Genomic DNA, 15,387 nt, shown 5'->3' with positions numbered 1-15,387 from the left:
TTCTAATTTGAATAACTGAACTTTTTCATCTTGGCTTATGTTTCTTTATTAATACAATTCTCTTACAAACCTAGATTTCTCACCTACTTGCTTCCATTTGATTCCATGTGCCAATAATCATACCCCAAATCCTTTCCCAGTCATAATTATCAAGATGCATTTCTTTGTTTTCTCAGCTCCATTCCTCTCTCTCTCTCTCTCCCTCCCTCTCTCTCTCTCTCTCTCTCTCTCTCTCTAATTTAATGGTGCCTACACCAAGTTCATTTGAAACCACACATGTAAGGGCCATATCCGTAATCTGGTCTTTGCCATAAGCGGAGTTGATCTGAGTTCAACTGAAAAATTTTATTGGTTCTTTCCCACTGAAAACTCTTTTTATTCTTACTTTTTGGAGTTTAGAAACAGTCAGGCTTTCTAAGCATTCAATCTGAACCCTCAGTATTCTTTTTTCTTTCTACTTCCCAATAGCCAATTCTTTCCCAAATGTTTCTTTTTCTTATAATACCTTGCCAAAGGCAGTCAATAAAGGTTTACAAACTTCAATGCTTGGGTGTATTCCAGCCACTTCTCCTAGGGCTATAGGCTGCCCATGGGCTGCCTTTCAGGTTATCATGGGTAACTCTTTGCCAAGTATTTTTATTTTATTCACCCCATGGGTCACCATATTTCTAGCTCCTGAAATTAGTTTTCTTGTTTTCTGTTACTAGACTGCTAAGCCAGTGCTTTGTATTTTTAAAGTTTGTTATTAAAGAACTCCATTCCTGGCTCAAATCTATACATTAATCAGAGTAGGCTAACTGCAACAGCCAGTATTCCTGAATTTCAGGTGGCTTGATATACTAAAACTTTATTTCTTGCTCATGTCAAAGCTGAATTCTGTGAGTGCCCATTCAAGGATCCAGCTTCCATCTAGTGGTTCTGCCATCTTCTCAGGCCTCAGGTCCTCAACTAAATCCTCTAAATTTTGTTAAGAAGAGGGGAAATACAGTGTGAAGTATTGGGCAGGAGAGTCGGTTTTTAGGAAATTACATCTGGAGAGTCTACATTCTCCTACATCTAGCTGCAAGAAAAACTGAAAAATGTAGTCTACTGTGGAAATCATGTTAGTGAAAATTCAGCAGTCTCTGGCACAGAAAAATGTATTAATTTAAAAAATTAAAAGAGACAAACAAAAAACCCCGGACTCTTAAATACAGAGAACAAACTGGTGATTGCCAGAGGAGAGGTTGTTGGTGGTGGGGGGGGGATGGGTGAAATAGAAGGGGATTAAGAGTACACTATTTTGATGAGCACTGAGAAATCTATAGAATTGTTGAATCAGGGCCACCTGAGAGGTGCAGCTGGTTGAGTGCACTACTCTTGGTTTTGGCTCAGGTTGTGATCTCAAGGTTGTGAGATCAAGCCCCACGTTGGGCTCTGTGCTCAGTGTGGAATCTGCTTGAGATTCTCCCTCTCCTTTTGTCCCTCCCACTTGTACTCTTTCTCTTTCTAAAATAAATAAAATTTTTAAAAAAAGAAACAGAATTGTTGAATTATATTGTACACCTGAAAAAAAAATCATAAGCTAGGAAGGTGTAGGAAACTAGGCTCAGGAATGAGGGAGAAAGAGAGGAACCAATCTAACCCCTAAGAGGTAGCCCATAGTACAGTGACCCAAGGGCTAGGGTCTCTTGGCTTGGTTCTGGGAAGCGCTAATATTTAAGGTGCTCTAATTCAGGGCCCTGGGCAAGATTGTGGCTCAGCTCCATAAAATGAGGAGGCATTTGGCTACTGCCAAAGGTTTGGAAATGTGCTTTTATTTTCAAACTCAGGTATGTGACATTCTATAGTTCAATGATAGCACACCTGTGTGAGGTTTAACAACATTAGGAACTGACAGCCAGTGATACACAGATCCAGCATCTCCCTCTCCATTTACTCTGCCAGGCTGTATAGAGGGAGTGATATATATATATATATATATATATATATATATATATATATATATATATATATATTTTGTGGCAGCCAGAAAGTGAAGGCCCTTTTAGGAGGTGATATCAACAATGATACAAATTATACATCACTCTGAAACTCAAGGTAGGCACCCAGAGTCCTAGGGCTAAGCAGAAATGTCAGACTCCAGAGGCATTTTGAGGGGAACTTTTATTTAGATCAATATCACTGTTGGAAATACAGGGCCTGTTTCTCTCCATTTCACTGCTGCTTTGGTAACATTCCAACTTCTTCAGATCAATCTTTGCTTTTCAGAAAAGAAATGCCAATGAGTACTTTTTTGAGGAATGCCCTTGGAAATGTGGTTACTCTGACAGTTCTTTTCTTCAACCTCTCTTACTCACAGAGTACTTTGGGTGAGGGCCTATGTCTGGAAGTACTTTTGCAGGCTTTTCTATGAAGCAGTTGGAGTTCCAGGAGCTCAGTGTAACTGCTCTCCCAGCCTTTGTTTTAATTGGTAACAAAGGTGGAACCCTATGGCCAAGTGGACAATGGGCCAGCTCAGCCTGGTCCTTCTTTAAGGGAGGCTGAGACTGGACATTGCCAGCATAGAGTCCTGTCCCACAGCTACTGTCTCTGGAGCTGCCTTTGCATGCTGCCTGTGGCTCTAAGGGCCTAAAAGATTTTTCAGTATGTCCAATCCCCTGGCACAGCAGGGAAAACCATTCTTCTAGGCTCCCAAAGTCCCTCTGCTTTGATCTGCACCTCTTTACCTTAATGGCACATTCTTGGTCAATCCTGGTTTGGGCTTCTCTTACAGTGGTTTTTCTAGCCACTGTAAAGGGTGCCCTCCACCCTTAAAACAACATGATTTTCTTATAGTAGGGCTGAACGAGGTGGGTCTTTCTGAAAGGAGTGGTTGCATGAAGCCCTGTCTTTGAGCTTGGACATGGGGTTGCCAGTTAGGTCTCTTTTCTGCTCTCTTGCAGAGTAGACTGAAAAATATTAGAATAACTTGAGGCTAATAAGATACTTTTCTCATTGAGATTGTGGCAGTGATGGTGCTGGAACTGGGAAGTATGCAAAATATCAGCTGTCTCCAGGCTGCTCTCCACCACCTTGAATGCTCTCTTATTCTTTTGACCAACATTTAATGACACCTTCCCATGTATCAGCCACCATGCTAGGCACTTACCCAGAGAATGGGTAAGATATGGTTCTTGTCTTTGAGGAAAAATAGTAGGGGAGATAGATACATAAATAACTTCTTGTGATATACTATCACAATTGTCAATGATGAAGATGTTTAAAAAGTGTCAGAAAGAGAGGAGGGTGTGACCTATGTGGAGTTGAAGGGAGGTCATCAAAGCCTGTATGGAGGGGATAATTTTTGCACTTGGTTCTGAAAAGCAACCAGAAGAAAAGAAGAGAATGCAGAAGAAAAAGAAAAAAAAAACTAGTGAGTGGAGGAATAGAACTATGAGAAACAAATTTAGTCTGGGAACCACAAATAGTTTGGAGTGGTCGGAGAGCTACTTGGGGGGAAGGGGGACTGAAATGTAAGGCATGCAGTTAGGAGACCATTGGAGAAGGCAATTTTGGGCAGGGGCTAGTCTGCTTGGATTTGAATTCCAGGCTCATAATTTATTAACTGGATGTCCTTGGGAAGTTACTTGTGTTTTTATGCTTCAGTTTCCTTATCTGAAAATGAGGAGAGTAGTACCCCCCTTATAGTTTTTTCTTTTCTTTTTTTTTTTTTTGAGGATTAAATGAATTAATACCTATATAATACCTATAACAGTGTTTGGCTCATAGTAACTTCTATATAAGTGTTAGCAACAAAACAAACAACATCAACAACAAAACAAAAATAGGAGCAGAACCACCACAATAAAACCCACAAGAAACCAACACCCCCCCCCCCAAAAAAAAAACTGATGAGGAATGAGTGAAGGGAGTGGCTGTAAAGGTGGAGTCAAGAAGTCAAATTAGAGATGGGATGTGCTCCTTCATTTTATGCTAAACAATTGGCAATGCTCTGAAACATATACTTGGGTTGGAAATCTCGTTTAAACTGAAGCACTGAGGTGCAATTGCACATTTGCATGTGGGCATATAGGAGCTGAAAGCACACTGTGTCTCCTCCTTTACCTGACAAGTAGGTTAACTGCTCTCAGTGGGAGAGGACAAATAGGGAATGGATTGTGTTGTACAACAGCTTAGAATTAGCACTTGAAATGGAGACCAGCAAGTTCACTGTTGAAGCCATGAGTTTTCAGTGTTTTTCAAACATCTTAAATCCATGTGGAGAGTTCACTGAACAGGTGCTTGGTGACTGCTCCACACCTTGTGAAAAATCTGTGGGTTGGCTTTATCCAGAACACACACTGAGAGCACATGTTGGGAGGGCTGTTGGCTTCATGCACATGCATACTGTGTGTATGTGTGTGTCGTGTGTGTGTACAGATGAATATATATTAACTCACGTCTTCCCATTTCATTTCAAGCACTGATCTAAATTCAGCCTAAATATTTTTCTGAAACATTTCCTACTTCTGTAAAGAGAAACTCTGGTTCCAAAGGGGAGGAGGGGAGGTTAAAGGAGAGTCAGTGAGAATGAGATAGGAGACGGGATGATATTCATATTGTGACTCCAAATTCTAAGTCTGATTGTCAGACTTAGAATTATAGCCTTTGGACATAATTAATTCTTCTTGATTTCTGGCTACAGAAAGGAAAAAGGGGAGGGAGAGTGAGCTTCTTACTATCTCCTGCAGTGAAGCTGTTTTATTTTCCCTAGCCAGCTCAGATGGTCTGGTGACTTTCCCTTCTGTTAGAGTTCCTTAGTGAAGGTGACTTCATCCACCAGATGCTTTATGAGGGTTTTGTTGATCCTCTGAGAACATCAGTTTCTGTGTATGTATAGCTCCCCACATGGGTCCTGAGTGTGAAAGAACACTCCTCGTTTTCTGATGGGCTGGCAGCACCACACCCAGCCTGAAACACTATGCTTGGGGAAAGGGCAGTCAGCTGTGTGCTGGAACAGGGCACTAAGTGTCAGGTTTCCTACTGCTCTGCAGGTTGCTCATGCTGGAGTCCTGAGCTCCACCACGAGTCCCTCTGGGCTGCTGAGCAAGTGGATTTCCCAAGGGGCCCATCGGTCTGCTCCACACAAGAGTTATAGGAACTGTAGAGCCCCAGCACAACAGTCAAGACCAGCATCACCGTGGCCATCATCCAGATGACTTGCCAGTGCTGACACAGTTTGGGATACATGACTTGTAAGAAATGAACCAATTCTTCAAGTTTGCTGTCAAATGAAAAAATAGGAAAAAGGTTTAGTATATTAGGTACATTAAAATTTTCCCCAGGTGATTTTGATGTCACTAGTCCATAGCCTTGATGTTGGGAGTACTGAGCTAGAATACTTTCTTTACTTGTTTGATCTTTCATTCATTCATTCATTCATTCATTCATTCATTCATTCATGCCTTTATCTATTCATGGGATTTTCATTGATATCTGAACTCTCCCAATCTCCAGGATACAAGGTTGGCTGACCCACACTCCCATGCATGCAAATGGGATCAGCATCTTTTCTGCACTTAGTGGTATTTAGTGATCAGTTCCAAATTCTAATCTGTCCCCTGCCTCCATGCTCCTATGCATATTTTATTGTCTTCAGTTCCACATTTGATTGTGTTCAGAGTAGAAAAACTGCGCTAAACCCCCAGAAGACTCTCCATGTTCAATGATAAATGACAAGGAACGAGATCAACCTCAGGACCTCACTTTGAACCACCCCAGGGGCAACTAGAGGACTAGTAGCCTCCAGCAACCTCTCAGTGGTTTAGTGCAGATGTTTTCTCAACCCCAGTAATCTTTACTCCCTAATTTCCCTTCTTCCTCTTTTGCTCACCATTCTCCTCTTTTCTCTCTTTCCTCCTCCCCTTTTATCTCTCTTTCCCTCCATTTTTCAGCTGCTACACTCTGCTTTTCCTTCTTCCTTTCTTCCTAACTTCCTTTCAACCTTCCCTCTCTCCTTGTGGCCTCGTGAAAAAACATTTGGTCATATGGCCTGGTTTGGAGAGGCCATTCTTTGAGCTCTCTTGAGAAATCCTAGACACATTCACTAGGCTAGAATATTTTTCCTGTTTTTAATCCCTGATCTATTTTTAAAAATAATATAAAAAATAAGGATATTGAGGATCATCAAATGGAGGAGGTGAGAAAAATGACAAGAGAGCTTTCTGAAGATCTGGAGGCACACCCAGACACTGCAATTTGCAAGCCACTTGCTGAGAAGTAGACAGCTCTAATTACTTAGTAGAAAAAAAGATGCTTTATGAGTGATAGAAAGACTCAACAATACTTTCCTTGGAAAGGGACCAGAGGCTCAGAGTGCCTGCCTCAGAATCTAAGGTACTGATTGGTTTCTTTCCACATGGGAATCATTTGATGATTGTTTCAGGAACAGTTAAACAAAGCAAAAACAGTGAGCACATTAGCTGAGGTGAAAATCTGTTTTTTTTTTTTTTTTTTTTTTTTTTTTTGAAAATCTGTTTTTTTTCCACAACTGTTGGGAAGGGACAGCTTGGAAATAGAAGTTTATTTTCCTTCAGCCCTATTTAGATTCTTTTTAGTTTCTACTTAGATATAATTGAATGCTAAAATGCAGTCTTCCTTTGGGGCTGTATTTCCATGCTCCAAGACAAGCTGCTAGAGTAGGGAGAATCCCACATAACTCCACTCTGAAGTGGGACTCCGGAGGAGGAGATCATGATCTGGCTTTGTGATCTTTTGCTGGTCCCCCATTTCTAGCCTATGAAAAAGTTAGAACTAGATTAGAAATAGAATCCCTGTAGAAATCAGTTTCTGATTTTTGATTTCCAAAAGGGAGAGTTAGGTAGCTTCCCTCTTACCTGGGCCTAGGGAAGAGGGGCATCAGAAATGCTGCTTGGAGAACTTGATATGCTGAGGTTTGGAGGACACAGTAGACTACCGTGTGCCTCACACATGAGCAGTTGAAAGAGCAAGAAACTTGCCACCATGCTTGATGGCATCAGAGTAGTGGGCCACGATAGGGAAAGTTGTCCTTCTACCAGTAATGGGCCCAACGTACACATTTTACCTCAACTGGATGTAGTCAGGGGAAGGAGAGCTGGCATGGAGCATTACAGATCCTGCCCAGAGATGCTACTTAGAAACTGAACAGTGAAGGTATACTTCCAGCTGTACAACCCTGAGAGGGATTTTATGTGGCCAGCTAGAAGACATGCATTCAACCTCATAGAGTGACCAGCAGCTGAGAGGGCCTTGGCCATGGTGTGAATGTGCATGTATGCTGGGAGGTAGAGAAGTGGTTTTCTCTAGACGTCCCATGAAGCAACACACTACTTAAAGCCAACAAGTCATCTTTAAACCAGTGCCAAGCCCTGGAGCCTACTCACAATACCATTCAAGTAATACTTTCCCTACCCCTTCGTCTCAATTCCCTTTCACAGCATTGATCCTAGAGGTCAGACGTGTAACTGGCAAAACTGGAGGAGAGGGAAGAAGTGCACATGGGATAGAGAGAAAGAAGCCACACTCCTTCTGCCTACTACAGGCTTCCTTCCTGAAGCAGATGAACTATGAGAAGAAAGAAGTTCAGCTTTGACTTTTTAGGGAACTGGCCAGTTTAATTAATGAAATGAGTGAAATGAGATTATTCTTGGGACTTAAAACTGACCAGAGGACTTCTGCTTTCTGAGAGTTACTAGAAAAGTAAAAATCTGCCTAATATTGTCTTAACTCCATAGAGTAGATTTGAACAGGCAGAAAGGCTAAAGTTTTCTGTTGCACTTTGGGAGTCTTTCTTGTTTAATGTTTACTTAATGTATTATTTAATATGGTTAGGATATTGGGTTGATTCACCCACACTTCATTTAAGCTGATCCTTTAGAAAGTAATATTTACCACAGATTACATTATTATACAATCGACCCTTGAACAACATGAGTTTGAACTGTGTGGACCCACTTTTATGCAGTTTTTTTTTTCCAATTACAATATTGTAGCGTAAATGTATTTTTTCCTCCTTATGATTTTCTTAATAACATTTTCTTTTCTCTAGCTTACTATATTATAAAAATATAGTACACAATAGACATAATATACAAAATATGTGTTAATTGTTCACGTATTGGTAAGGCTTTAGGTCAACAGTACACTAGTAGTAAAGTTTTTGAGAAGTCAAAAGTTATACTTGGATTTTCGATGTGTGGGGAATGGGTAGCCCTAACCCCTACATTGTTCAAGGGTCAACTGTATATAATTATAACAGAGGAGAAGTTCAGACAAAAAGACTCTGGTGTTTGGTGTGGAATCTCTTAAGGAGTCAGCTGCTGGGGTTAGCCCAATTTTTTCTTTTTAAGATTTTATTTATTAGAGAGAGAGAGAGAGAGAGACCACACAACAAGCAGGGAGGCAGCAGCCAGAGGGAGAGAAAGAAGCAGACTCTCTTGCTGAGCAGGGGGCCCGATGTGGAGCTTGATCCCAGGACCCTGGGATCATGACTTGAACCGAAGGCAGACACCTAACTGACTGAGCCACCCAGGTACCCCAGCCCAGTGTTTTTAAAATGCCCTAAGTAAGACATGGAACTTTTAATAACTCTAGGCCTTGCTTATTAGTGCAATGCCAAAATTCAGTGGGAAAAATCATGTTTAAGTACACGTGCCTGCAGGCAACTGTATGTCTATAGAACTCAGGAATGAATGAGGGGATTGCCTGGCATTAGAGACAACAGGTTCTTAGGACCAGTCTGGCTTTGGTGACAGGTAAGGAAGGGACCCTATAATTGTGAGTGGGCAGTTCACATACTAGCAGTGTCAGTTGTTATGGAGATGATGTGACACCCCTGGGCTGAAAAAGGGCTGAGGTAAAGCATGTTCTCAAGATCAAAAAGTAAATCCAAGAGGGACCAAAGGTTAGGAGAGAGAATGAGGCCTCTCAGGGTTAGTAGGACCAAGAGAATACTTTTGGATGATGGATGGGAAAGCCATTGCTATGTGTTACTGACCAGGAGCTGGACAGTGAGGGACCCAGGCACAGCCTTACTTTCCTTGTGAAACCACAAAATGGGAGGGAGCTGCTAATAACCTGAGATCAAATTAGCTAGGTAAGGATTCTAGTCCTTTGCAATGCAAACCAGACTATTTATATTCCATGTACTCTGTTTAGTTCTCTTTTGTTCTTTCTTGGTACATGGAAGTATTAGAAGTTCTAGCCTGTCTTAGCTGTATTCAAAGAAGCCAAAGAAAGGGCTCTTGTCCAGGTCTGGGCTTGATTGCATTAAAGGGGAGGAAGACAGTGTAGTGATCTTTAAAATATTAGAGCAGAGGACCCCAAGAGGGAGAGATGTAAGGAGAACAGGATCCAGCTGCTTGGAGTAGGAGTACTGCTTGGAGTACTTTCATTGTTAAAACTTGAAGATTCTTTCATTAGGGGAGGTGGTGCATCCTGGCATAGGTTTGCTTTGAACAGAAGCATTTTCTCCAGCTCTCCTAGACTGCTCTTCCCTTGAACACTAGAGTTGACCCATGCAGGCTGAGACTTCTCACTCTGGCTGAATCTTCCTCCAACTGGGCTCTATAGGCCCTTCCTATGTGCTTTAAAACCTATCCATCTCACTTCTAACCTTCATTTTATTACTTTATTCACTGATGCATGTGATTTTGAGTCTGCCAGCAACGAGGCACAGACACATACCCTGTTTCAAGTTTAGCAGCTGATTAGACAATCATTTTGGCTGGAGCCACCCTGGACTCCAAGATGGTCTGGGGGGCTTGTGTCTAAAATCAAAGACTTTGGTGAAGTGTTTCAAGTTTTCTGTAAACACATTTAAAATAATCAAAACTGAGGACTAATAGAGACAATAAGGCAGAATGTATGACCAGAATATATAACCATAGGGCTATGGTTAAAATCCAAGACACTGATGAGGGCCCAGGTAGAACAAGATGCAGGATCTATACTATCTTTATCTACATGTTATATATTTTCCCCTATTTAGGGAAAAATCACTTGAAATCTAAAGTATATTAAAAAAGAAAAGCCCAAGTATTTCTCATCTAAGTGAAAATCCAAGCTTATCTGATCAGCATGGAATCTGTTGGAGACTCACCTTTGCTAACAAGCTGAGTTTGTCCCCTACCCACATGTGTTCTCTCTGCCCTTGTCAGGTCCCTTGACCTTGGCTCTTGGATCATGGGGATAGCTGGGAAATGACCTAATTGTGGCTGGGCTAGGGGGAGACTCCAGCCAGAGTCCCTTGTAGTTTCTCAGTTCCTAAGAGCTCTTGATTGCTGTTGGCCTCACTCTTGACCACCTCTGATCCCCCAGCTCTTGCAAACATCCCCTTGTTAACTATTTTGCCTCTTTCCTCGGTCTCCTCCCTCAACATGAGTGCCCTTGGTTTCTGTTCGCTGCTCACTTGGGCCCCAGACCCACTCCTGTCCTGGAGTAGGCACCTCTAGGGATTGTTGTGCAATTTAATAAATTAAGTGACCCATTTAAGCAATGGCAAGGGCTCCAACCTGCTTCTTTGGTCCTTTTCCTCTTCCTCAGTTTCTTCTGCCTCTTCAGCTTCCTCAGGACTCTCACTCTTCTGTTCTTCTTCCTCCTCCTTCAGGTCTTGAAGCTCTTGGGTCTTCCTTAGACCTTCCTGGTATCTGCAGGGCAAAAAGGAACAACTGAGTCTGGAAAGGCCAGGCACAGAGAATCCTTTCCTGGGTTTCCTCTAGTTCCTAGAGTGGGGACTTGAACCCTTCCAATAATTATGCACTTCCTGTGGTTCTACACAACAGGAAAAAGCTGGGAAGCTCTACTGAATCCCAAAGTGGCTCATGTCAGTACAATTTCCCCTCACTCCTCAGTCATCCTTCCTGTTTATATGTGAATGTGTGGCAAAACTGACAGGGAAAAAATGCGGGTGCAAAGTCTCCTGACTGGGTTCTTATCCTACAAAATGTTCAGTGGGGAGGACAGTACATTTGCTTTCTGTGTAACCTGGGTGCTTCAGCTTCTCACCTGTAAGATGGAAAGGGTACCCCCCATTTCATGGGGTGTGGGAGTGTTTTGAGGAAGTTCCAGATATATAGCTTGACCTAGGAAAGGTGACACCTATCACACTGGCTTGTTGGGAAGTCTTATGGAAATGGCAGGCACTTACTAGGCCCAGGAATGTACTGAGTAAACGTTTACAAACCCAATAGAAGTGTTTACTCCCATGCATGCTTAGTACAGAGGATGGGTGGGTGAAAAGATAGGCTTCTCAAGACCTATCTTCTGATGTCCTTCTCCTAGGATCAGTACTCTTTGCTTATCATATAGCTGAATATTTAAGGCAAGCACAGATCGGCTAGGGCAACCCCACTGCAGTATATATGTGTATATATATATGTGTGTGTATATATATATATGTGTGTGTATATATATATATATAGCTGCCAAACAGAAGCCCATAGGTTCCTATGCCTGTCAGAGATACTTCACCTGGGGAGCCAGGACTGGGGCCCTACTCATTATTCTGTCCCCTCAGTGGCTGACAATGGGCCAAAGGTGTTATTGAAGCTCAATCAGGAAAGGGGACAGTTGGAAGTTGAGGGGATTCCAGTTTATAGGAAGAAGGGATGGCAGAGTCAGTTCTAGGAAGCAGGGTTACAGCTGCTCCTAGATATTGTTGGTAGCAACATGACTCCTCTGAGCATGTGTCAGGAAGCCTCAGGCACCACCAAGAGGAACCCACCCTGTGGCCTTATTTCCAGACCGTTCTAGGCAGTGGCATTCTGATGGCTTTCTGCCTAAAAGAGAGCAGTCTAATTATTGCTTAACCACACCCTCTCACTCTGCTTCCTCCTGTCCTTCCTGTGGAACAGTCCTGTTCTTTCCTATGTAGTTCCTTACTGAGGCAAGGAGGTCCTAGGGCCACTTGTTGCTTCCTTAAATCCTCTAAGAAACAGGAAAGACCCATGGGAAGGTATCTTCTGAGACCTACCAGGTGACCTCAGGGTGGATGAAGTCTGACTCACCCCTTGTTGTATGCTTCCTCCTCCATCCTGGCCTTGGTCTCCTGGCTAATCTCCTCCAGGCAGCTCAAAGTCGGCATAGGAGCAGAGGCTTCACAATCTGGGTCCCCATTTGTCTTTCCACTAGTGAGAAGAGGGAAGTACAGGGTGTCCTTTCAGGGACAGATTGGGTATCTGAAAATCAAACCGTTTCTTTGTCCTAATTCCTTTTTAGAAGTGAGGAAACTCATTCTAGATTAAGTGCATTTCAATCCTGCTACCCTGAGGCAAGATTTTATAAAGGTCCTTGTCCAAGAATCCTCTCTAGACCTCCAAACAGCAAATAAGGTGCTAGCTCCCTTTTTCTTCATGTGCCTAAATCAACCTTTATTCTTATTCCAGGAGATGCTATAAGTGGACAGACAGCTGTTGGGAGCTCCATAGCACTAAGATGAGGAAGATGGAGGTTGGCCACAGTGTTCAGAATCATTCTATTACTGTAGTCCATCTTTTGCTTCATTCACTTAAATATTTACTGAGTACTGACTAAGTCACAGGCACCTTGTTATGTTCTGGGGATACATTAGATAAAAGGAATGGTCTTTGCCAACATGGAGCTTAGCAGGAGAGAATGCCCAAAAAAGGAAAGAAAAAATATGTAGTTAATTACAAATTGTGATAACTTTTATAAAAGAGACAAACTCTCTGAAGTGCAGAAAGTAACAAGGGGAGAATCTGGTTTGATTAAATGGTCAGAAAAGACCTCTCTGAGAAGGTGTAACTAGAACAAAGACCTGAAAGATGAAAAGTCAGCCATATCTATAGCAGAGGGAAGATCATCCTGGGGGAGGAGGCAGATGTGTGAAGACCCTGAGACACAAAAGATGGAGAGAGATTTGAGGAACTGAAAAGAGGCAATGAAGCAAGAGTTAACTTTTGGACAAGATAAATTTTCAATGCCAGTGAAATATCCAAGTGGAGATGTCAAATAGGTAGTTAGATATACCAAAGTTAGTTGGAGAAGAGTTCTAGAGGCTAGAGATAACACTTGACATCATCAGAATACAGATGGTATTGAAAGCCAGGAGAATGGATAAGATAGTCTAGGGAGACAGTATGAGGAGATATGAGAAGAGGACCCAGGACTAAACCCTGGCACCTCTGCCATTAGCTCAGGTGGAGAAGAAACCTACAAAGGAGTAGCAATTAGAGAGGTAGGAGGAAAACCAGGAGAGTATGGAGTCCTGGGAGCCAAGAGAGGAGAGCATGTCAAGGAGGAAGAGTTAATTGTGTCACATGTTTACTTCTGAGACTCCAAGTCAGATGAGTACAGAAATCTACAGATTATTAGATTTGGTAATATGGAGGCCACGAGGAGCTTTGAGGAAATGGTGGGAGCCAAAGACAGTTTGGAATGGGCTTTTAGGAAAGAATGAGAAGTGAGAAAGAGGAAGATTTAGATGCAGTAATCTGACTGGAAAGAGGAGTAGAAGAGTGTGTTGTGGGATACATAGCTGAAGAAGTGGGTCAAGGGATGAAAGCATATTTAAATGTGGATAGAAATAATCCAGTAGAGGGGATGAGAGAAAGGGAATGACCAAAGAAACAAATTCTTTGTAAAGGGAGGTAGGGACAGACCTTAGGAAGATGGAGAAACTTCTCCTCAGTTAAAACAAAGGGAGGAAGGAGATGAAGATGGTGGGTAGGGATCTGGTGAGGGAAGATGAAAGGACTCTTATCTAATAGCTTAAATTTTCTCTATAAAATGGGAGACAAGGTCATCTGCTGAGAGTGAGAGGTTGAGAGACATAGGAAGGTTTGAGAAGAGAGAAAATGTGAATGAGTCATGTGAGAAAGGGGAAAATCATAGTAGGATGGCCGGGCAATGCTGGCAATTCATTTGAAGTATGGAAGCATGAGTTTAAAGTAAATATCCTGATGGCCATGTCTTCTCTATAAATCCTGCAGCCCACCTAGGTATCTGAAAATCCCACTGGGAGTTATGTCGTGGAGGAGCCCTCAAACAAGGCAAAACATGAGCAGAGCTTTTCAGCCAGAACTTTTGAAAGACTGCAGCTGCTACCCTCCCCAACCTCTCAGATAGGCTTTATGAGTGAGCCTTATATTTTCTCACTCTTGGCATTGGTTTCCCTTCCCTTAGTTTTCCTCAGACCTTGTAAAATTTACATTTCATCAGACTGGAATCCAAAACCCATTGTGAACAAGAAAGATAACACTCTAAAAATATCAGCTATTCATAACATTTCTCCTTTTGCAAATTATATTATCCACTCCCTTCCATGTGACCTTTGCCTAATGTGCAGTTTCCTATTTGTCCAAATGATTGGAACAGAGCAGAAAAACATAACTACAGCCAAGGGCAGGAAAGCAATTCTTTTATGAAATATATTTACATATTAGAAATGAAATATTGGTATCAGGCTTTTAATTTCTTTTATATGTAGCTGACAATCTAAGAGGTTAGTGACAAATATGTATGAAAGGAGGACAGTGGAGTATAGAGGGAAAGAACCTGCCTGATGCAAAGATGGGTTCAAATTCTAGCTCATTGTCTGCAAATTCTTAACCCTTCCTAAACTTTAGATCCCTCAACTGTAAAATGAGGATAATAGTATGTATCTGATGATGGTAGTGTAGAGATTAATAAAGAAATATAAGTAAACTTTTTGGAATATGGTACTCAACAATGATGTTTATCATCATCATCATCTCTATTAGTTACATAATAAGTTTATAGGTAAATTTTGGTAGCAATCTGAGATTGTTCCAAACCTAATCCAGAAAAAAATCTAAGCAGATAAATTACTGGGTAATTATTTATATCTTTAAGGGAGAACTTGATTTATATTACTCTGACATTTCAGAATCAGAGGAACCCAAACTTTCATTATTCTCAGGTCACTAAACTTTTTCCCTGATAGCGCGAGGAAGTCCATTTCAGCAACCCTTTAACATATGGATCTTCTGTCCAGGGTCCAAATGTCCCAGATTGAGTCGATCACCCTGTCCAACTCACTCACCTATGGGGCTGTATTTCTTTTTCTTTTTTTGTTTTTTTTTAAAGATTTTATTTATTTATTCATGGAAGACAGAGAGAGAGAGAGAGGCAGAGACACAGGCAGAGGGAGAAGCAGGCTCCATGCAGGGAGCCCAACGTGGGACTCCCGGGTCTCCAGGATCACACCCCGGGCTGCAGGTGCTAAACCACTGTGCCACCGGGGCTGCCCTGGGGCTGTATTTCTTTTTTCTAAATTTTTTTAATTTCTTATTATTTATTATTTATTTATTTATTTATTTATTTATGATAGTCACACACACACAGAGAGAGAGAGAGAGAGAGAGAGAGGCAGAGACACAGGCAGAGGGAGAAGCAGGCTCCATG

The 15,387-nt window shown here is 41.9% G+C and overlaps 1 protein-coding gene across 6 annotated transcripts in view; it reads right to left on the bottom strand.

Moving 5' to 3' along the window:
* Window positions 1-1,777: 1,777 nt before the first annotated feature.
* Window positions 1,778-15,387, bottom strand: part of IRAG1 (inositol 1,4,5-triphosphate receptor associated 1) — a 136,218-nt gene continuing 122,608 nt past the window's right edge. For 5 of the 6 annotated variants that reach the window (XM_041729794.1, XM_041729792.1, XM_041729793.1 and 2 more), the window contains exons 19-21: window positions 12,009-12,128; window positions 10,515-10,649; window positions 1,778-5,245 (exon numbers count right to left, since the gene is read on the bottom strand). In XM_041729794.1, the coding sequence (XP_041585728.1) occupies window positions 5,002-5,245; window positions 10,515-10,649; window positions 12,009-12,128 (499 nt within the window). In that variant the 3' untranslated portion in view covers window positions 1,778-5,001. Of the gene's footprint in view, window positions 5,246-10,514; window positions 10,650-12,008; window positions 12,180-15,387 lie in introns of those variants that run through there. The other variant, XM_041729797.1, reaches the window with a different exon arrangement.

Source organism: Vulpes lagopus, chromosome 15, assembly GCF_018345385.1.
Source record: "Vulpes lagopus strain Blue_001 chromosome 15, ASM1834538v1, whole genome shotgun sequence".
NCBI classification, from domain to species: domain Eukaryota; kingdom Metazoa; phylum Chordata; class Mammalia; order Carnivora; family Canidae; genus Vulpes; species Vulpes lagopus.
The sequence above is the reverse complement of the archived record's forward strand: the minus strand, read 5'-3'. Positions and strand labels throughout refer to the sequence as shown.